The sequence below is a fragment of the Protopterus annectens genome, chromosome 16.part0, assembly GCF_019279795.1.
Source record: "Protopterus annectens isolate FY-2018-M chromosome 16.part0, PAN1.0, whole genome shotgun sequence".
Classification (NCBI taxonomy): domain Eukaryota; kingdom Metazoa; phylum Chordata; order Ceratodontiformes; family Protopteridae; genus Protopterus; species Protopterus annectens.
In genome coordinates, this window is record NC_056750.1 from 812,737,201 (window position 1) to 812,761,358 (window position 24,158).

Consider the following 24,158-nt stretch of genomic DNA (forward strand, 5'->3'; position numbering starts at 1 on the left):
AAATCCCCTTTATCCAAACCCCAACGATTCAAATGGGGTCTCTTCCAGACGTTCCACCCAGTCTAAGGGAACAAGCAGCACTAGAAATATCAAAGCTGCTAAAAAAGAGCCATCCAGCCAGTCCCGGCAGACCAGGTAGGATCCGGAGTCTACTCAAAGTTCTTTTTGGTACCAAAAAAAACAGGGGACTGGAGGCCAATATTGGATCTCAGCAATCTAAACAAGTTTGTAAAACGAACGAGGTTCCGGATGGTCATGCTACAGTCCATTTTACCCCTTCTGGGCAAGGACAATTGGATGTGCTCAGTGGACCTTCAGGATGCGTACTATCACATCAAAATGCACAGGCGCTCCAGAAGGTTTCTCCGCTTCAGGCTGGGAGCCAGTCACTACCAGTTCAGAGCCCTGCCCTTTGGTCTCACTACAGCCCCCTGAGTGTTCACCAAATGTATGGCAGTGGTTACGGCTCACCTGAGACGTCAAGGATTCTAGGTGTTTCCATATCTAGACGACTGGCTCCTCACTGCCACCACCAGGTGTCAACTTCTTCTAGCCAGAGACTACACCATCCACATTTGCAAAGAGCTAGGTATCTCTCTCAATTTCGAAAAGTCTACCTTGTCGCCTTGTCAGTCTATTACCTTCATAGGGGCCACCTTGGACACCGTTCAGCTCTCAGCAAAGTTAACAGAGCAGAGGGTCTTAGATATTCAAAGTCATGTTCACGTCCTTCAGAACAACAAAGTTCAGGCCAGGTATGTTCTGAAGGTGTTAGGTCTCATGGCGGCAGCCATCATGCTCCTTCCCCTTGCCCGCTTTTACATGCGGCTTCTTCAATGGATGCTTTTCTCCCAGTGGTCCTTCCAACAGCTCCCTATGACACACAAGATCCTAATAACTCTATCTTGCAGAAAACATCTATCTTGATGGATGGTCTCCCCTCAAGTCCATCAAGGCAGACCCCCCCCCCCCCGGTCGCCACAGTCACAACGGATGCCTCCCTGATTGGGTGGGGGGGGGGCATTTTCAGGGCAGGACTGTCCATGGCACATGGCAACCTTTCGAATGCCACTTGCACATAAACGTCCTGGAGATGAGAGCAGTGCTTTTGACGTTGCAAGCCCTTCAAGACTCTCTTCCCCTGGGGACGATTGCAATTCAGACGGACAATATGTCCGTAGTATGGTACATCAACAAGCAGGGCGGAACCAGGTCATATCCCCTGTGTCGAAGCACTCAGACTCTGGCAATGGGCGATCTCTTCTCAGCTGTTTCTGATAGCAACGGACATCCCCGGGAAGTCCAACGTCATAGCGGACAGGCTGAGCAGAGCTGTTCTCATGCCTCACGAGTGGTCTCTCAAGCAATCGGTGACTGACAAAATATTTCGGAGGTGGGGGTTTCCTTGCTGCGATCTTTTTGCAACACCACAAAACAGCAAGTGCCTCGACTTCACTCTCTTTCCCCTTCCAGGCCATCCCCTCAGAGACGCTCTAGTCCACGATTGGCCTCGGGGATTTTTTTACGCCTTTCCCCCCTTTCCGTTAATCACACAAACAATTCAGAAAGCTACCGCCTTGAGGGCCAAGATGATCCTCATTGCCCCTTATTGGCCTCGACAGATATGGTTCCCTTTCCTGCATCGCTATCTTTTGAAGCAGTCTTGGCATCTGGATCCAATGCCAGATCTTTTGGCCCATCAATCAGGGCAGCTGCACCAATCCCTCCAATCTCTCAACCTCACAGCTTGGTTGCTCCACTTCCGTCCCTAGCCAGGCTTCCAATGATTTCAAATTCTGTCCGCGATATTATCGTAGCTTCCCTTAAGTCTTCCACCAGAAGGATCTATGCTAGTTAATGGCAACGCTTTTCCTTTTGGGCAAAGGCTAGGAACATAGATCCCTTCACTGCTCCAATACACTCGGTCTTGGATTTCCTAGCCGAAATCTTTCACTCAGGATCTTCTTCCTCCACAGTAAAAGTTCAGCTAGCAACCATCTCAAGTTTTCACATAGGCTTTTCGGACTCCAACATCATGTCCCATAAGCTTTGCAAGGCATTCCTCAGAGGTATCTTTTTACTCAGGCCTCCGATCAAAGACCCCCCACCACAGTGGGATTTAAACTTAGTTTTAGCATCCTTGATTCTCCCTCCCTTTGAACCTGCGGCCTCCTGTTCCTTGAAGTTACTTTCCTGGAAGACACTATTCCTAGTCGCCATTACGTCTGCTAGGAGAGTATCTGAACTTCATGCCCTCTGCATTCGCCTTCCTTATTTAGTGTTCCACAAAGACAGGGTTTCTCTAAGAACTAACCCGTCTTTTTTACCCAAGGTGGCTTCTCAGACAAATTTAAATCAATCTATTGATCTTCCAGTTTTCTTTCCTAATTATTCAAACAGGGTGGAGCAAAAACTACATTGTCTGGACGTTCATAGTCAGTTCCGCTTCTATCTGGACAGAACTAAACAATTCAGGAAATCTGATCAACTCTTTTTATCTTATGCTGAGAGTAAAAAGGGTCTTCGGTATCTAAAGTAACCCTGTCTAGGTGGCTGTTTTCTGTGATTACCTGTATTTATCAACTCAGAGGTAAAGAATTGCCTTCTAGGTCAAGAGCCCATTCAACCAGAGCGTTGGCTACATCTACAGCCTTTCAAGCTAGATTACCAATAGACACTATCTGTGCGGCTGCCACATGGGCCTCTCCTCATACTTTTGTTACACATTACAAATTGGACATGGCCTCCAGAAACAGGGCAAATTTTAGTTCCACCGTTCTCAAGAGTCTGTTCCAATGAGCCACCCAGGATAAAGGTGCTAGGGACGCGGTCCCATCCAGCAAGAATGAAGGCGAGATTGACAACATTGAGAAGTTATGTACCTACCATAACGTTCCATGTTAGTTGTCTTCTCTCGCCTTCTTTCTTGCGTCCCGCCCACCATCCCCCTAGCCTGGACAGACCGAGAGGTTTTTCCCCTTCTTACAGGGGACCTTATCTTGCACTATTCCTAGCTCAGACAGTTGGTCGTGGGGTAGATACAGCTTCAGGTAGTGATATTTGGAGAGTTCTTCTTTCTCCTCCTCCACCTCAGAGATGAGACTGAATTAGCTATGGTTTCTTAGCTACCAAACGAGATCTGGGCAGTTACCGCCTAGCATCATGGGATATAGGGTTGCCTCGAGCCGGTAAAATTAGCTCTCGAGCTTTAGTATAGGCCAAGTCGGAGCCGAAGTTCGGCTCCGAACCCATCCAGCAAGAAAGAAGGCGAGAGAAGACAACTAACATGGAACATTATGGTAGGTACATAACTTCTCATTTTCCACAGTTTTATCTTTTACTGTATTCATTACTTCTAGTACACTTGGTTTTGACTTTGATTTCCATTTTCTAGTAATTGCTTTTTTTGGGAGCCACCAGAATTAAACTCGCCAAGATAGGCAATTCCGATTTGTGCATCAGCTCAAAAAAAAAAATCATTCTTTATTTACACTAATTTGCTCACCTAGTATTTCTGAGAGTAGTTTGCAGGAAATTTAAGTCTGTCAGCTCATTACACTCCCCAAAAATATGTTCCCAATTGCCTCTTTCTTCCCCATCACACCTCTACCCGAGGAAAACTTAACTATTTGGGGTATAAAAATACCTTCACAAACACTTCCAAGCAAATATTCTAAATCTTGAGACTTTGTTGCATTTGTGGGAGGCATACATCCCCCACATTGTGAATCGTTTATCAAATCTCTTCCCAATCCTTTCTAACCTCCTCAGATTGCTGTAGTTATCATCCAGTATTTCATATGCCGTACTAATTTTCCCTTTTTTAACTGCAATTTCTGTTCTATATACTACTAAAAACTCTACCAGTGTAAACTCCATTTTCGTTTTTATTCTACTGTATTTTAAACTCCATTTTCATTTTATCCAACCCCCATAGCTATCCCTTCTGAACACTCCCTAGTTATACTGAAGGGCCAACAGAAATGTGTAAAATGCAAAACTGGGAAGCTAGTGGTGTACAACTGTAGGGAAGAAGTTGACGTTTGTAGACCAAGTGGAAGGTGATTGGAATACTAGTTAGCTGGAGGAGGAAGCAGTATAAGAGGCAAGGCCTGAGGAGCACACATGGAAATGAAAATGTTAGGGAAAGTCACAGGAATGGAATTCTGCAGGACTGGTGGCAGTAAGAATTGAAGGAGATGGACATGAGTAGTAAAGAGCTAGAGAATAAAGGCAGAAACAGAGGTGGTTCAACAGCAAGAAGAAATGGTGGATACAGGATGAGGAGAGTGGAAAAGAATGAATGGACTTTGATGCCAAACTAGGCCCTTCACATCCCTTACCCCTGAAAGGGTTTTCAAGACACTAAAGCTTCTTGTAAAGTGGCCCTGTAGACTAGTTAAATCATCAAAAGACTTTGTAAATGAGGCTTCTGTAGCCCTGCCAACACTGAAATGGGTCCAGAGTTTGGTGCTGACCAAGTTTGCTGCTGTGCATCAGGTCATACTGCAGGCATCTGCAAAATGTGTACTGCATTTCTTCTCCCATGCAGGCCACCAAAAAAGCCCTTTTCATCTGGGAGGCAGCTTATGGGCTCAATTGAAACCTTAAAAACTTGAGACGCAACTAGATTCTACCACAACAGATGTAGCTAACAAATCAAGCACATTATCCCTGCCCATAGCTCTCAACTGTCAAGATTTATTCCTCACTTTTGGCCTATTCCATGATACGTGATACGTGATTAATGGGATTTTGTAACCTCTGGATATTTTACCCTTTACTTAACTTGCTGCGAGTGATCTTGGACCACTCTTTAAAGGAGATGGACAAACTCGCTCTGACCCCAGAGCCTAGCCAAGAAAGACTTCAGGGTTGTTTCTGCTTGTAAATGTGGTCTCTGACTACAGAATTATGACCAGAATGGACCAGTCCTTGCTGCAGGAAGGGATGGCTGTCACCATCCCACTGCAAAGACCAGGAGTACTCAGACAGTCTTTCCATTCCCTCCAAAGAAGCAGCAGTCTGTGGCTAACCGCTCCTGTACTGACATCCTTATCAGGGTTGCTTGCATTGTGTATTCTCAGGATACTGGAAAAGTGTGAAGAGAAAAACTTAAGCTGAAGCAGAACAGTATCATCATGGAAACTGAAAAATTTCTAGGTGTCTAGCTGTCCCTAATGTTCTGCTACACACAGTACTAAAGGTTACCAAGAGCCCTTAAAGGTCCAATGTAATGCTAAATGCTTAACTTTCACTTCTCAGTTCACTAACTACATCAGCCTCCTTAAAAATAATGGACAAGTAGTCACATATTCTTTGATATGTCCAAAGTTTTTGATACAATATCCCACCAACTACTACTCAACACTCTATCCTCCTTCAACCTCAGCTCTACAGCACTCAATTGGTTCTTTCTCTTACTAATCAACAACAGGCAACTAATGAGATAAACTCTCTACACTCCTCCCATTCTCCGTTGGGGTTCCTCGGGGTTCCATCCTTGGCCCTCTCCTTTTTATTATATTCACAAATAGTCTAAACACTGCCACTAAATCTACTTCTGTCATTCAATACGCTGACGATGCTACTCCTATTTGCTCTGCTCCCACACCCCAAGAACTCAAAGATAAAACTGCAAAAGTCCTTTCTAGATATTGAAAATTACCTAAATGAACTTTGTCATCCTGAACCCAAACAAAACAAAAGTAATGATATTCTCTAACAAGAAATCCAAAGCAAAACCACCTCCTCTCTCCATCTACTCCACTAATGGCACTATAATAGAACCAGTTAACCAAACAAAACTACTTGGTGTCACAATTGACAACAACCTAACATTCAGTAAACCCATATCACTCACAATTAAGAAAGTTCACATCAAACTTGGTGCATTATATAGGGCCAAACCTTACCTTAATGAAAATGCCAGAGCTAGCCACAGCCAGATCCCACCTCATACTCTTCTATACTGTTCTCAACTTTTCACTAACCTGCACAAGTCTGATTTTAAATCTACTTGATTCCTGCTATAACAAAATAGCAAAATTTGTTGCTGATGTACCCAATCTGTTATTGCTCAATCAGCTACCACTGCCCACTCTGTTATCCACAAACCTGAAAACTGCCCGGCACACTCCAACCTATTGGAACTAAATACCAACCCCAGGACCCTTGGATCATCCGATAAACTTGTACTCAAGGTAACAACATCCCATAATTACTTTGACTCTCTTTTCTCCTTCAAAGTAGCCAAACAGTGGAACCTATTACCCCAGAATATCTTAAACACAGTCATAGCTTAAAAAACTCAAAGGAATACCTTACTCAACAATGGCTATGCTCCTGTAATACTCCTGGCTAGTTTTTCATGCCTTCCATCAAATATTTTCTATTCTATCTTCTTGTCTTCTACAAAACGAATACCACAGTGGTTTTTAGTTGTATATCTAATGTTTCATATTACGGTCTGTAAGGCTTAGGAAATGTAATATTTTCTCTTACATTTCCCTTTTTGTAAATTGTGATTATTGGCAACTGTCAAACTTTCTGTATATGTTTGTACATCTTTTAAAACATTTTGTAATCTTTTTGTACTATTGTTATGGAGATTTTCTCCCGGGGTCTCCTCTGAAAACAGGCTACTTGCCCAGCTGGACTCTACCCAGTTAACAAATTTAAAATAAATTAGTTTAAGTAACTGGTTTACAAATGATTGTTATTCATAGGGGAAGTCTATATTAAACTACTTGAAAACATGCAATGCCAACTGTTCTATATTTATTAAACAAGGCCCCTTTGTCAGGATTTTATATCTTGGAAAAGTTCAAGGGAGTATTGATTGCATTGTTAGAGGGAATTATTTTTGTGCTTCTTCAGTAGGGCATATCTTAAGTGTAGGTAGCGAAGAACGTCATTACTGTGATATGGTGGTGGGCAAATACTGGGGGGGTAGTTAATGTGGATTCCTGCATGGTAAGGCAGAGTGCAGAGCTCGTGTACCATATGAAGTGCCTACAAAAGCTTCAGATCTCTGGATAGAGACTGCAATGGAACTGTACCAAAACAGATAGCTAGCATGGTAGTGTAGTAAATTGACCAGATGCCTTTTTTTGAATGCATGGGAGGTGGGGGTTCCTTAGATCTACTGAAGGTCATTTTGGAGATGAGTATACGTAATGAACTTTAAAGAAAGGTCATGGACAAAGGAAACTGTAGATGTCCTATTCCTGTGTTGCAATATTCTTTATGTTCGTGTTTCACTGTTGCAGTCCTAACCAATGGGTTATCCAGCTTCCAGTAGCCCTCGATTGGCCAGAATACCAAAGATAAGTAAATATGACGTCGGCTGTTTGTGTAAAGGATGTCAAAACGTTCGATACAAAAGGAGGCAGCATACGTCACTTCCTCAGTCTTTCTTGCCGCGGAGCCCGAAGCAGAAGCATTTTTTGCACGAGTGCTGGTCAGCAGTTTACCTTTTTTCATTTCCAACTACAAAGTTGAAGTCTGCTACAGCTACGTACCCTGTTGGGGATCCTCTTTTCTTGCCTTAATGAATGTCAGAAAAGGTTAATAGTCTTACCTGTGGAAAGCAGATTCCCCATAGAGATTTTCATTCCCATTGTATTTGTTTTGGCCTTGACCACAACGTTACTAATTGTGATCTCTGTGCCTCCTTTAATCCGTGTACTATTCATTGTCGGGCTAAACTTTTAGCTAAACATTTTGGAGTTTGGCCTAAGTTTGTTGGCATGGCGTCCGCTGGGCTTCAGGCTTCTGATATACCCATGAAACGTAAGGATAAGGACCGTGACAGGCTTCAGAAGATTAAGTCCTCTGATGATGTTAGGATGGTAGTCAGTCATGCGGTAACCAGTGAGGTGCCTTTGCAGCCCCTGCAGTCCACGGATTTTCAACCGCAGGCCTTTATTGAGACCATTTCAGAGTTCCCCAGGCCTCCGGCCTTCATTTTGCCTTCTGACCTCTCGCCTGTCGCCTCTTCAACTGGATCTGGAGCCACTAAGCTGACGCCGGTGTCCGAGGCCTTCATTCTTCGTTCAGACAGCAAGCTCTTACCGACTACCTCTACTGCAACTTTGGCGGTTGCCAGCCCTCCCGAGTCCTTTAGTCTTGCAGGTAAATCTTCCAGTCGTAAGCCTGTGAAAAAGCAAGCTCCAGTTTCTTCTTGTTCCCCTCCGTCCCAGATGGTTAAAATGGCTAATCATCTTTTGACTCTTATTAGAGGTTCACAGCTTCCTCCTCCTAAAAGGAGCAGGGATGTTTCTCCTGAGGCTTTCTTTTTCTGGTTCTGATTCTTCTAGCGTTTCTGCTGAAGAGGAAGTGTCTCAGGCTTTTTCTCCTTTTGAGGATTCAGATGCAGAGGAGTCCATCCCTTCTGCTTCTCCCCCAGAGGATTTCTCTTTTGGTGATGCTTTGAATACTCTCAGGGAGCATTTTAAATGGGAAAGTCAGGGCTATCCCCTGTCTAAGAAAAGGATTAGGGAGTTTTTGGATTTGCCTCCGCATAAGCCTCTGGCTAATCCCCCAATGTTGGAAGTGGTTGATGTTTTCCTGGAAAATTCCTGTACTCCAAATTCGGTTCCTCCTGCTCCAAGGAAACTTGACCGGTACTATAGGGCCCCTGATTCTCATCTTTCTTTTCAGGAATCCGCTGGCTCATCCTGAGATTATTTCTCAAGGCCCTAAAGGAGTTAAGGCCACTGTTACTAAAAATCCTGTTCCTTCTGACAAGGACTCTAGGAACCTAGATAGGTGGGGTAAAAAAGTTTATACCTCTGCCACTCTTGCTATTAGGTCTACTAATTGTCTTTTTCATATGCTGAAGTACCAGTAGCACACTTTGGAGGCTATTAAGTGTAGGATAGCAAGTGTGCCTCTTTTGGCAGAGTAAGGATATGCAGGATTTGCTGAATTCTGCCAGTCTTGTCGATAAACATTCTTTACATTGTGGTTTTGACATTCTAGAAGCCTCCTGCAGGGCTACAGCTACTGGATCTGTTAGACCTGCTTGGCTCAGGGAACAGCCCCTTCCAGAGCCTGTGAAGGCTAAGTATTAGATGTACCTTTGCTTAAGGACAGTCTTTTTGGCAGCAAAGCAGAGGAAGTGCTCAAGAAGATGGAGGATAAGGCCGAGTCTATGCAAACTGTTAAGGATTTTCTGCAAGTTCAACCTCCTCGCTTTAGCAGGAATTACCCTTCTAAGAGTTGGACGTTTCCTGATACCAGCAGACAGGAACGTTCAAGGACTAGAGGTTACAAATCTTCTAGGGGCAGGTGGCTACTCCTCAAAGGTCTAAGCGTTGGTAGGCTTCCACTTCCAAGGCTGGAAGTTCTAAGCCTCCATCTCAGTCAAAACACTCAATGACTTTATCCAACTTCTGCCTGTTCTTGCCTGCCTGGTGAGTCCTTTAGGGGGGAAGGTTGGCCCTTTTTGCAAATGTCTGGGCCACTATCACGGACGACAGGTGGATACTCAGAACTGTATCCCTAGGCCACAAGTTCTTTCCACACCTTTCCAGTTCCCAAAGGATTCCTGGACGCTCCTCCAAACCAAGGGACAGAAGTAAAAAAACAAATTGTCTTTCTTCTGGGAGCAATCAGATTAGTTCCTGCTCAACAGGTAGGCCAGGGTTTCTATTCCAGACTTTTCCTAGTTCCAAAAAAAAGAGGGCAGCTGGCGTCTTATCCTAGATCTGTCCATTCTGAACTCTTTCTTGGTAATTCCAAAGTTCAAAATGCTCACTCTGCATCATTTGCTGCCAATGTTAGAAAAGGATTCCTGGCTGGGAAAGTTGCAGGCAATACCTTCGTTTCAGGGTGGGCAAGCAACATGATCAATTCTCTGTACTGCCTGGCTCCAGTCATTGCTTTTTGCAGGCAGAAGAAAATTCAGATTTATCCATACTTGGATGACTGATTCAAGCAAATTCTCAGGAACAGCTGTTAAAGGATCTAGAATTCATAAAGACACATCTCTCTTCCCTGGGTTACACACTCAACGTGGAAAAATCAAAAATGGTGCTATCCAAGGAGATAACATTCTTGGGAGCAAGTCTGAACATAGCTGCCCAGATGATGCACATCACCCAGGAGAAGCAGACAACTCGCTCAGTTTACTTCAAGAACTTGGCAAGCCTGTCCCAGCTCCCTGCAAGGAAATACCTGCAAGGTCTGGGATATATGGCCTCTTGCAGTCTCATGATTCCATATGCAAGACTGCATATAAGGAAATTGAAATGGTACCTCAACAACACTTGGTGTCAACACACAGGACCTGAATATGATTCCTCTGCTTCCATGTCTGCAGAGTTTCTATGGTGGGCAACAGCCTGTCTACAAAACAAAGGCATGCCTTTTTGCCCACCTCCTGCCACTCAAGTTCTTACCACAGATGCATCGGATTACGCCTGGGGAGCACACCTGCATGGCAGATGCCTACAGGGACATTGGAATGCCCATCAGATGCACCTGCCCATAAATCTAAAGGAGCTGATAGTTCAGCAGGCCTTACTAGCTTTCAAGCATCTTCTTTCTCCAGGGACCCTGCTAATCAGAACAGACAACACCACAGTCATGTGGTACATCCAATAAGCAGGGAGGGACTCATTCTTACCCCCTGTGCAGGCAGAGCATGAATCGTTGGTCCATAGTAGCATCCCTGGGCCTGCATCTCCTAGCTCAATTTCCAGGAAGGCTCAATGTTTTGGCAGACCAGTTGAGCAGACAAATCCTGGATCCTCACGAGTGGCAGCTGAACAGAGCAGTCTTTTGCAGCATCATTCAACGTTGTGGCACACCGCAGGTGGATCTCTTCTCCTCCCCAGACAACCATCTTTTACCTCTTTTTTGCACTAGACCCCATCACAGCAGAGCCTGGAGAGTGGATGCTCTGTCCTTCCCTTGGACGCTGCTGTTAGTTTATGCCTTCCCTCCTCTTCCTCCTCTTTCCGGAGTATTACTGAAGATCAGGGACGAACGACCAAGGACTATTCTCATAGCTCCGGACTGGCCCATACAGCATTGGTATCCACTGCTTCGCAGTCTCTCCCAACTTCCTCCTTGGCATCTTCCTCTGAAGCCAAATCTTTTGGTTCAGGAAGGGGGAAACTTTCTACATCCACATCTTCAGTCTCTACATTTGGCAGCATGGCTCATTGTATGACTCCTCCCTTTTCTTCTTCCCTTTCCCCAGCAGGTGGTTGACGTGCTGAGGGAGGCCAGGAGGCCTAGCACTAGGAAGTCCTATGCTGGCAAATGGGGAAAGATTCTCTCATTTGGATGTAGGCTAGAGGGGAATCTTCTCAGCCTACCCTTTCTCTGATCCTGGAATACCTGGCTGATTTGCTTCAGGGTGGCTTTTCTTTTTCCTCTATCAAGATCCATGCTTCAGCCATTTCTGCTCATTGTTCTTTTGAACAACCTATTTTCTCTCATCCCCTAATGAAAATGTTTCTCAGAGGTGCTTGCAACTTAAAACCTCCTAGAAGGGCACCTACTGCAGCCTGGGATCTTAATTTTGTTTTAGAGAAACTCACTCTTCCTCCTTTTGAGCCAGCTGCCAATGCAGATGTAAAGTTTCTCTCTTGGAAGACTGCCTTCCTCTTGGCTATAACTTCAGCAAGGAGGGTTTCGGAGCTGCAAGCTTTGGCTGTGGGCCCTTTCTTATATTCCATGCAGATGGGGTCTCTGAGAACCAACCCCTCCTTTATGCCTAATGTGGTTTGTAGCCTGACTCTTAATCAGTCCATACACCTTCCTATTTTCTTTCCTAATCCTCAAAATAGAGGTGAAAGGATCCTACATTCTCGATGTGCACAGGCAGCTCAGGTTGTACCTGGACAGGACTAAAGACCTTCGGAAATCAGCACAGTTATTGGTCAGTTTTGCCCCTGGAGCCCAGGGCAAGGCTATTTCTAAGCAAACTATTTCTAAATGGACTGCACATTATATCACTTTTTGTTACTCCTTTCATGGCAGAGTTCCTCCTCATGGGGTTAGGACCCACTCAACTAGAACAGCTTCCACTTCTGCAGCCTTTTTAAGGGGTGTCCCCTACTAAAGACATTTTGGAGGCTGCCACATGGTCTTCTGTTCACATTTTCACAAAGCATTATAATTTGCCTTTGTTTTCTAGAGCCAGGGCAGGTTTGCCACTGCTGTTCTGCAGGGCATAATTTCCAATCCTTGATGCTGTTGGTTCCTCCTCCCTTTTATCTGGGCTTTGGTAATCAACCCATTGGTTAGGACTGAAATAGTGAAACACGAACCTAGTGCAGTTGTGTGCACTTACCATAAATGTAGATGTTTGAGTGTATTCACTGTTGCAGTCCAGGTTTCCCTCCCTCCTTCCCCCTTTTGGTCTTCTGTTCTCTTTTCCTAAGGTACAGGCTAAATTTGGTATTTGCCAAAATTACTTTTGGTTTAAGCCTTGTTTTTTGGGAGCTTCTGACTGTTATGGCAAGAAAGACTGAGGAAGTGACGTTGGCTTCTCCTTTTGTATCGGACGTCCTTTACAACCGACGACAGCCGACGTCATATTTACTTACCTTTGGTATTCTGGCCGATCAAGGTCTACCAGGAGCCGGATAACCCATTTATTAGGACTGCAACAAGTGAAAACACTCTAACATCTACATTTATGGTAAATGTACACAACTGTACTTTGTGGAATTTCCCACCTTAGGTGACCCGTATGTCTGCTTGGATCTAGATCACATAGTCAAAGTTTTGTAAGTTTGAACACCATATGTTCAAACTTAAAAAACTTACAAAACTTCGACTATGTAAAAGGGGGGGGGCGAAATAAAGGGTTGTAAGCAGGGGGGGGGGTCCTCTTTCCCTTTACTGCATTGTAGCACGGCTCGGAGTTGGTATATTTAAAGAGTGGGGGGTGCAGGGGGGCTTGCCCGCCTGCTTACAAGTGTCAGGTAAGTTGTGTATTCGAAGTATGACAACTTTGAGCATATGGTCTCAATCATGTAGAATTCGAAGTTGTCATACTTCAACTGTGTGATATAGACCCTGTCGGCTCCTATACAAAAGCTTCAGCTTTGCTGTTGCCACTGTGTGGGACGTCACACACAGGGCCATAAACCAGGGGCCTTAAATGTGACATCTGCACGCACAGACCTCAGAACTTTTCAGGTGCAGACAGACGTCCTTCAACGCAAACATCTAAAAAGCCAAGTACCCTGTTGGGGTTTTTTCTTCTAATTAACTTCCTAAAGCTTGGTTTGTTGTAGCAACTCATAGCCCATGTCGGCAAAAAAGGGTAAATGCCAATGCAGGCCCAGATATCCCATAAAGACTAGCATGACCGCTGCATTTTTTGCTTAGGCCGGGAGCACGATCACAACTTCTGCTTCATTTCCCAGTTCCTTGTACCGAAGACCCTTCGCATTCATCTAGCAGCTCTTAATCTTTACTTGGAGAACCAACGACTTAAATGGTTGGCCCTTAGGATGGATCCCGCCTCAGAGGCCTCGATAGAATCTCTGCGTAAGGAGGCTGTTTCCCAGACCCTCTACCTCTGCTGCTCTGCTACAGGACATGCCACCAACTTCCAATTTAGGAGTTGAGGGACGCCCAGCAGATCTGTCAAGTTCAGCAGCGACCTTTGAAGAAGCAGTTTCTCAGTTGACAAGCCCGCATGTCCCCAGAGCCAACTCAGACCCCAACTACTGCAGATGTCTAGGGGGAACCAGACTTGGATCCTCTGACCAGATCCCTCCTTCGGACACTACTACTGTTACTGTCATCCGACACCAAGCCTAAGTCTACACCTACCAAAAAGAAACTAAAAAACAAACGTACGACCTCGACCAAAGAAGGCCTACCTGACTGGCAGTCCTTCACGTCTTCCTTGATGTAGGCCTTTATGCCCCTTAGGCCTTCAGCCTCATCCCCCACTACTGAGCCCTAAACCTGCTTCTGCCTCTTCTCTCCCTCCTCTGGCCTCTCAGGACAGGGAAGAAGAGCAAGATGCCTATTACTCCTCCTCTAAAGAATCCATTTCTTACACCTCCCAAATTACTTCACCTCAGGAGTACTACCCACCAGATGAAGAATCTACTGAGGGGGGACTGTCCTCCAGATGATATTACATTTGGTGAAACTATCACCAAAATGAAAGAATATTTCAAATGGGATACACCTCAAATGTCTGAAACTCAGAAGAGGTATTTTGAATTTTTACAGGTGGAATCCCCCTCTTGTTCTGCCATCCCATATGTCATACCTGCATACTTGGATGCTTTTACCTGTGCATCATAGACACCAGATTCTCAGCCACCTGCCCCTAAGCGGCCCGACCGCTTCTACAAGGTGCCTGATGACCAAAAATTCCTAGTCAAACCTCACCTAGCAGACCCAGCTGTGATTGCCACCCATCCTGATAAACAGTCCCGACTCATTCCATCTGCCTCGCTCTTAGCCACTGACAAAGACAGAAAGTCTGTGGATAGGATTGGTAAGGTCTATACCTCTTCCACTTTGGCTTTTAGAGCCATCAACTATCAGACGCATATGACCAAATATGCTTTGGACCTGGTTTCTCAAGCCTCTACCTTGCTGGCCACTACTCCTGACTGCCCTACAAAAGCTGACATTTCTTCTAAACTATCTCTGGCTGCCCAGGTAGCCAGACAGTCAGATGCAGCTTTGATGCTGCAGAAGCTTTTGCTCGCTCTGCAACATCTGACTCTGTTCTCAGGAGATATTCCTGGCTTAGACTTCACTTACCAGAAGACTTTAAGTCTAAGATCTTGAATGCCCCCCTGGACCCCAATTTTCTCTTTGGAAAACAAGTTGCAGATCTTTTCAAACACCTGCAAGAAAAGAGCAAGGAATTACAAGGCATCAAACATTTGTTGGTGTCCCCCATCCCCAGATATTACAGGAGCTACCCTGCCAAGGCCACATTTGTCAGATGTAACCCAACCTCTGCTGGATCTACCTCTTTCAGACCTAGAAGAGGTACCAGAAGACAAACCACTTCCAGGCCAGCTGCCCCACAGCCTCCTCCTAGGCAGCTTTTTCAAGATAGAGGAGGTCCCAACAATGCGTGACTGCCTTGCCCCTCTACCTCTCTGCCCGCCTCTCCCACTGCCTCCCCTTTTGGAAAACCATCACCACAGACAGATGGGTGTTGGCCATTATCCAAAAGGGATACTTCCTCTCCTGGAAAGAAAAGCCACCCCTGAGGTGTTCCCTTCCCCCTAGAAATCAGACCTCTTACCACAGGTCCTAACCTTCTGAACCTGGGTACCATAGAACCTGTCCCCTCAGGACAGGAGGAAAAAGGCTTCTACTCTCGACTGTTCCTGGTCGCCAAAAAGGACAGACCATGGAGACCTATCCTAGACCTTTCCTTTTTAAATCTATCCTTACAGGTGCCCACCTTCAGAATGCTGTCGCTCCCAATCCTCCCTCCCTCTCATACCAACCAAGGCTTTCATGGCCACATTGGACCTAAAAGAAGCCTATTTGCACATACCCAATCCTACCCTCCCACAGAAAATGTTTACGTTTTTTCTGGACTTTCCTTTCATTTCCAATTTACTGCCTTGCCCTTTGGTTTGTCCGCTGCCCCCAGAGTGTTTACAAAGTGTCTAGCTCCTGCCATTGCCCATTGTAGAACACAGGAAATTCAGATTTATCCCTACCTAGACGACATCCTGATCCTAGCAGATTGCAAAGAAACCCTTTCAGCCCATCTGCAATTCACCATGTCTCTTCTACAAAATCTGGGGTTCACCCTCAACCTCCCAAAGTCTTCCCTGACTCCAGAATAAAATGAGATATTTCTGGGTTGCAGAATCAAAGCAGACTTAATGAAAGCCTTTCTACCCCAAGACAAGGTCAGCTCCCTGACCTCCCATTTCAAAGCCCTGCTGCAGACCCAAGTAATAACTGCAAGGCAATTCCTAAGGACCCTGGGCCTAATGGCAGCCACCATCCCTATGCTTCCGTTAGCCAGAATGCATATGCGAAAGCTGCAGTTGTATCCAAAAAAACATTTGGTCCCAACACCAGCATCCCCTGGAGCAAGAAATCTCACTCCTACCCTGCCTAAAGGCGGAGATCAGCTGGTGGATTCAACAAGTCCAGCTCAACCCGGGCCTTCCCCTGCAGCTCTCACCCAACCCAGGTTATGTATACAGATGCATCAGACTCGGGATGGAGAGCCAGGTTAGCATCCTACAGGGTTCAAGCAACTTTACACCCTTCATTAAAGGCCAAACACATCAATGTGAGAGAAATAACAGCAGTCCTCCTTGGCTCTGAAAACCTTCAGTCCCCTGCTACTACCAGGTGTTCTCCAAATTACAGACAATACCACAGTTGTGTGTTACCTCAACAGACCGGGAGGAACAAAAGCGTACCACCTGTGAAGACTAACCTTACTGATATGGATCTAGCCTCTCGCCACAACTTGTCCCTGCAGGCATCCTACATCCCCTTGCAGGACAACAAACAAGCATACCTAAGCAGGACATCCTCTTCACAACACAAATGGATGCTGGACAGGGGCCGTCTTCCTAGACATTGTCCACTGGTGGGGCATTCCACAAGTGGACCTATTTCCCTCCCCCCAGAACAGACCACCACAGACCTTCTGCACCAAGACCTCCCCTCTAGCTTGGAGAGTAGATGCTTTCAGCACTTCTTGGAAGAGAAAGTTTCTATATGCCTTTCCCCCTTCTCACTAATTAGAAAGTCGTCCTGAAAATCGGGAGAGAAACCAAAAATCTTGCTGGTGACTCCGTGCTGGCCAAGGCAGTACTGGATGTTCTTCGTATTTCATTACATTTGGGGTAATCTGCTGGCAGGTTGCCCTCAGTCTGCCTGAATTCCAAAGTCTTGGGTCCTGCGTCAGTTGCTGTCCTCCTCTTCCATGATGTCAGGTCGTAAGGGGTATAAAACAAGCAGCCGACGCCATTTTCTTTAGTCTTTCTTGCTGCGCGGTGCCTGAAGCAGAGGCATTTCGCAATTGCCGGTCAGCCGACTCTTGAAATTTTCGAGTTCAGAACCGAAGTCTTCACTAAAGCTAAGTACCCCGTTGGGGAAACTTTTTTCTTGCTCCATACCGATGTCAGAAAAAGTTAATTGCATTACTTGTGGGAAGCAAATACCTCCATAAGGATTTCCATTTATACTGTATTCCTTGCCTAGGCCCTGTTCACAATGTGCCTGGCTGTCAGTTTTGTGCTAGATTTAACCAACGCACTATTAAGCGTCTGTATATTTTTGCCTCAAAATATTTTGGAAACAGATTTAACTGTCCAGAAATGTCATCCGATAGCAATCCGACTACCGGAGTACACAAAGCGCAAAGAAAAGGGCAGAGACAGTCGAGGTCCAAAACAGACGAAGCTTCTCCTAAGCCAGTCGCCGGTTTGCCGGTACTCAGTGAGGCACTTTTGCAGCCCCTGATACCCACTACTTTTGAGTCGCAGGCCCCTACCGATACCCATGTGGAGTCCGGCACACCGCGAGATACTCAAAGTTTTGGGCACACGGATGTATCTCGTTCGGATGGGTCTTGAGCCGCTGAGCAGGCACCGACTTCTGAGGGTGTATTCAGACCTCAACATTTTTATATCAAACCGACGACAGCTGCAAAAGCCAACTTCTAAAGCTAAAAAAAACGATGCATGAGCCACATGCACAGGCCGCTATGCCTAAAAAAACAGAATGTTAAAATGGCTGAAGACCTTATTACCTTGATCAGGGGTTCCCAACCCCCTCCTGATAAGAGGCCTAGGCAAGACACTGACTATGAATCTTCAGATCAGGTTTCTATTTCTTCTGATTCCTCTTCTGATCAGGAATACCCCCCCCCCCCAAATGAGGATTCTGATGCTGAAGAATCTATACCTTCAGCTTCTCCTCCAGAGGGCTATTCTTTTGGGGAAACCTTGCATACCATGAGGGAGCATTTCCACTGGGAGAGCCAAGATTTTTCAGAATTTAAAAAGAGGCTCAGGCATTTCCTTTTACTACATCAACACAGGCCTCTAGCCATTCCACCTGTTGCACATTGTAGATGATGTGTTTTCGGAGTCTAGTCTGACCCCTGACTCCTTACCTCCAGCACCTGTTAAGCCTGACAGATATTACAGGGTTCCTGACTCTCATAAATTCCTTTTAAAAATACCCTGCTGCAGACCCAGAAACTATTTATTTCACAGGGTCCCAAAGGAGTTGAGGCTTCCGCTGCAAAAAAAACCCTACCCCCTCTGACAGGGATTCTAGGGCACTGGATAGATGGGGGAAAAAAGATTTACACATCTGCTACCTTGGCTATAAGGGCCTTAAACTGTCAGTTTCATATGCTCAAATATCAGCAACATGTCATGGCATTGCATAAACAGAAAATGTTGTTAAACTCTGAATGTGCAGAAAACAAGGAAATGCAGGATTTATTGCATGCAGCTGAACAAGTTGGAAAGCATACTTTGCAATGTGGTTTTGATTCTTTGGAGGCCTCCTGCAGGGCCACAGTTACGGGTTCTGTAATTAGGAGGCATGCTTGGTTAAAGGAACAAAATCTGCCTGATCATGTCAAAGTTAAATTATTAGATGCACCATTACAGCATGATACTTTGTTTGGTGTTAAGGCAGAAGAGGTGTTAAAGAAAATGGAGGACAAAGCTAATTCTCTGCAAACTGTCAGATGTTTTACAAGTACAGCCACCTAGGTTTAGTAGACACTGGCCTACAAAGAATTGGTCCTTTCCTGTGTCGCAGACCTCAGAGGGACAGATCCAGATGCCCTACAGGCAGATCCCAGGCGCAAGGTTCATACAGGTCAAAGCAATGGGGTGCTTCTACCTCCAAAGTTGGAGAGGACAAATCACAACCATACAGGAAACACTCCCAGTGACATCCCCCTCCTGCACCAAGCACTTATCTCCTGGCAGCACCCTTGGGGGGAAAATTAGCACTTTTTTCTCAAAATTGGCACATTATAACCCAGGACAAGTGGGTTCTAAATGTAGTGTCACAAGGCTACAAGTTCCATTTCCATACCTTGCCAAAGGCAAATGGCTGGCCAGATCTGCCAAAAAATTAATGGGCAGAGGCACAAAAACAAGTCTCATTCCTCATGGACATGGGGGCCATTCAACAAGTACCAGAGCAAGAGCAGGGACAAGGATTTTACTCTACTGTTCTTGGTACCCAGAAAGGACAAGGCCTGGAGACCAATACTGGACCTATCTATTCTGAACACAATCCTGGATGTACCAAAATTCAAAATGTTGACTTTGCAGCAGCTTCTGCCCATGCTGGGCAAGAATGCTTGGCTTGTGACTTTAGACCTAAAAGAGGCATACCTGCATTTAATGATGATACTCATGTACGTAAACGCACACAGGCATGTAGCAACCTTGCCTTTTCCCAGAAATGTCATCCAGTGCTTAGGAAAGAATAGTGAAGAATTGGGCCCTCCCATTGAAGCCTCTAATGAAGGACAGCAGTTTCGCAAACTGTGTCCATATCTTGCTTCCATTAATACATGTATTCTTTCTAAGCCCCCAATGGAATGTGCCATCCTTTCCAAGCATCTCAGAGCAAATGTTTATGGATTTCTTTGGTTCAGCAGTAAACCTCTCCCTGATGAGGAGTCTGAGGTATTAGATAATATGTTGAGAAGATTCTCTGCTGTGGTGCATTACAACCTGTCAGTTTATTATTGGTATGAGTTGTCTGGATTCCAGTCCTTCCTTATGTACCATGTGCTAGAAAAAACAGCAAAGCTGTCTGGACCCAAGATCAAGAAGGCTCTTGAAAAGATGCACTAACCAGGGTTGCTTCAGTGGGCTTACACTTGTTCTACTGTAATTCTGAGTGCAGTGCATTTTTGCTTTAGCTAAGGCATCAGACTTTTGAATATGCTGAGTTGGAAGGTATGGTTTAGGCTCTTTTCTTTTAGATAAGCCTAGCAAATCACCTTGGTGGCTGTCTTCTGGGCTGATTTTTATTTTGAATGTGCTTCTGTGAACCTGTGTAAAATGAATGACAGCCACCATGGAAGTTTTTTGTAATGTCACCAACTGTCATTTGAGTCACCAGACCTTTCAAATTACTAGTAGTCTCTCTTTAGACCTATGAGTTTCCAAGTGCTCAGGAATGTTGCCTTCCGTAACTGTGCCTGCTAAGTTTCAATGAGGATGATTTTGTTTGCTCAGCAGAAGCAGTCCCAACTGTCAGTGTAGGACCACCTCTTGGAGTTCAAACTGACTTCCAGAAATGTTTGTGTGTGAGAGAAGTCTGTATGATAATCATGGAGAGCTAAATCTTTGAATTATTAGGTATTGCCTAGAAAGACCTCTATACTAAGGGATCCAACAGTCTCTGTAAAACTCTTGGAATAGCTCTAGCTTATACTCAAAACACTGCACTAGAGCCTCTTCCTGCTGTGTAGAAGGCCGAGAGAGGGTTTACACTTTCCTTTTTCTTTGTCTTGGATGTTTTCTCTTCGACCACAGTGATTCAGCAGCCACTGAGTCAAATTTTGTGGACAAGATCATGACCCTGCTGCCACAGTGCAGCTGGATATAATGAATATTTCCTGGCACATCATTATATTGGGTCTTCACAAGAGAGCCTTATGGCTCAGTGTAGGGGAGCTTCACTTGGAGTAAAGATGCCAGCTTTTGACTTGTTTAACAGGTTGCTGACGATTGTTGCACCTGCTTTGAAGGAGGAAATTCATTTACTTCCATACCCATACAGCTTGCTTTGAATGGCCATGTCTCGGGACTCCCTTGTAACCTTCCCTGGCTTACAACTCACAATTTACTGAGAACCCTGTGTGATTTTATCTCGGAAAAGTGCCTTCACTAGTACAGAATTGGACACCTTTCGGTGTCTGTCATTAAAGAGATGAAAGAAAATCATGTCTTTGCCACTTTGGAGAGGACATAAGGTCTAAAGTGAATACCATCCCACATATAGTTGGTGACCATGATCATCTTTGTTCTGACCACATCGTTGGTGTGGGTGTTCCAGTATAGTGTAGGGTGCCTGAGCTACAAAGCCCTCCTGCCTTCATGGCCAGAGTTGGTGTTATTATTTGCAGTATACGGGCAGACTTGATGTGTTTTGCTTAATTTGTGCATTCAAGAACTCTCAGTAATTCTGTTTTTTATTCCCTGTACAGGTCTCTGTGATGAGCTATAGTGCAAAGTTTGCATCTTGTTTTTATGGACCTTTCAGGTGAGTTTGCAGGGTTTCTGCTTTTCAGGATAATGTGAAAAAATGTGTTTTATTGATTTGGAAACCACTGTCAAAGTAGGGTCAGACACATCCATGTTTTTTGTTTTTGGCGCTACCAAAAGTTGTAAAGAATAAATGTACAGGACTGTTACAATAAACACTGTATTGTCAGGAGGGAAAACGTGTACTCACACCACAAGACAATGTTGAGGGTTAGGGGATGCTGGACATTGTGTCAGATAATTGCAAATAAGATGTCAGGAGTGCTTCAGTGGAATGAGGCCTTTGAATTTAGCTGGCAGGAGGGGATAAAGGCTGCCTCACCATGATTTGCAGGGGATGTAGTATGTATAAAAATGCACAAGTTGCTGGATGACCGAGGCAGGTGTTATTTGCATGGTAATAGTTACTTTCCTCCTCAACAAAGACTTAGGTGTATGTGTAGTAATTGTGTGTACAGCTGTTTGCCCAACCTTTAGACCTTTCTGTTTTGCTACCTTTAGTCTTTTAGCTGTATTGCTGTTGCATCTCTAAATTGATTGTGGCCACCATTACCAGCAGCTTGCTCAGTGATCTATTTTGCCTGTATCAAGACGTGGGCCATTTTTTGGTGTGACACTGGAATTCAGTATCCACCTTTATGTACATTACATCTCCTGTTGTACAATGGGATTGGATATATGATGGAAATGAAGTCAGCTGGCACTCGAGTGTTGTGAAATGGAACTGAATGTGTGTGTGTGTGTGTGTGTGTGTGTGTGTGTGTGTGTGTGTATCCATGCATACCTGCGCTTTTGCCCACTCTCCCATGTGTATATGTGCGCTCACCTGTGTTTAGGGCAGGTAGAGAAGATTTCTACAGAAGACAAAAATTAGTAAACTGGATCTAATTTCTGATTAGTTTGTAATCACTGTGGCTTTTTATTTTCTCTGAAAGAATGTTTTGGGTTTTTGGCTTCGTAACAATAGAAAGTGGTCACTGCATTGTATTTTCTCCTTATGGATGCCTTAGAACTATATCGTCACTGAGCACAGATAATTTTGGTGTTTTCCTGTACCAGCTTGTTGATGAGTGAGGAAAATTTCTGTTTTGAGAAACTTAAACAGGAGTGAGCTCAGGGGGACATCTGCACATTGTGTAAATGGTAGACATCCTGCCTTTTGCATATATTTGGTAGGGGGTGCAGTTTGATAGCACTACATGTTTTGCTAGTGGCTTTCTGTAATGATGTGTGCCCTTTTTGGGGGAAGTGGGCATTGAACTGTTATTGTTGGGCCATTAAAGTAGATATCCCTTATGTTTGCAGTCATGCTTGGCTGTATATATGTCAAGCGTCTTATATCTCTGTACTGAATGCTGTTTATGGATTTTCTGTGCTCATTTCTTTGAGAATACTTGCATTTAGTGCTATGTTTGTCCTTGTGTAATACCTGTGTAATTGTTTTTGTAGAATTCATGTATGCAGCTCTGTCAGGTCCATCTGCATCATCTTCTTTCGGCTGCACCCGTTAGGGGTCGCCACAGCGGATCATCTGTTTCCATTTCTTCCTGTCCTCTGCATCTTACTGTCACACCACCCACCTGTCCTCCCACCACATCCATAAACCTTATCTTAGGCCTTGCTCTTTTCCTGTTACCTGGCAGCTTTATCCTTGGCATCTTTTTCCCCAATATTACTCTGCATCCCTCCTCAGCACATGTCCAAACCAACGTAATCTTGCCTCTCTACCTTTGTCTCCAAACCTTCCAACCTGGGCTGACCCTCTAATATACTTATTCCTAATCCTGTCTACCCTCGTCACACCAAGTGCAAATCTTAACATCTTTAACTCTGCCACATCCAGCTCTGACTCCTGCCTTTTTGTCAATGCCACCGTCTCCAACCCATAGTCTGTCTGCATGTTCTGATGTATGAAAAACAAGTTTTTGTATGTTTTTTTTTTATAGTGTAGTGTTTTAAGAATTGCAAATTCTAAGGAAAATATAGAAGGTATGTATTCTATGTTTCAGAATGTTATCTTGTTTATTCTCACCATTTTTTTAACATTTTCCCTTTCAGTGGCGCATCTTACAATATATAGTGTGCACAGTGATTGCACAGTGATTGTACTTTACTGTGTGTTTGTAGTCATTTAGGCAGATGTAACATCCCACTCTGTGTGAGCATTGTTAGAATTGCATAACCACAGCTCCTTATAATACTGTTAGGACTTCTTATCACCAAGTAAATGTTAGGGTGGACTGTGACATGCCGTGCGTTAGTTTGCCATGTTTTGTTGTTAACTGAAGTTGCTGACGCAGCATTATCCCCAAAACATGTTTTGTAAAGATGAAGCCATTGATGGGATCTAACAGTTCTAAAGACAATTGATGTCCATGCCTTGGCAGCTGGTTGGCGAAGTTTGGATTTCTGATTAACGTCATGCATATTTTAAATAAATTCTTGTTTTAATTCTTTATAGGGATGCTGCACAGTCCAAGCCAGCATTTGGAGACAGACGCTGCTATCAGCTCCCACCTGGTGCCAGAGGTCTAGCCCTCAGAGCAGTGGTAAGCATGATGGAGTAAGGTCTTTGTAAAGTACAGGAAGTTGAATATGTTTTCACATTTTATCCTTCCATCCACCTATTTCATCAGATTCCTGCTAGTTAGAAGTTCTAGCTGTGAGGACTGGATAATACTGAATGTAAGTGGAATGCTTTGATAAGTCGTTCTGAGGAAATGTGGCCTTTAACAAAGCCATATAGCTTCAGAGGTAAATAAAAAATGTTGAACCACATACCAAAAGCTTGCATACATCTCTCTCATTGCCAGAGGTAGACTAGAAGTGGATTTGTATCTTGTACTGATTAAAAACCTTTCTGCTTTGGCAGTATGCTTCCCTGCTTTTTACTTTAGAGGCCTTCATCTTCAT

The 24,158-nt window shown here is 44.6% G+C and overlaps 1 protein-coding gene across 1 annotated transcript in view; it reads left to right on the forward strand.

Annotated features, from left to right (window-relative positions):
- ALAD (aminolevulinate dehydratase) overlaps positions 1–24,158 on the forward strand; it is an 870,814-nt gene that overhangs the window by 705,347 nt on the left and 141,309 nt on the right. The window contains 2 exon segments of the mRNA XM_044058183.1: positions 21,188–21,243; positions 23,707–23,794. Coding sequence (XP_043914118.1) covers positions 21,188–21,243; positions 23,707–23,794 — 144 coding nt within the window.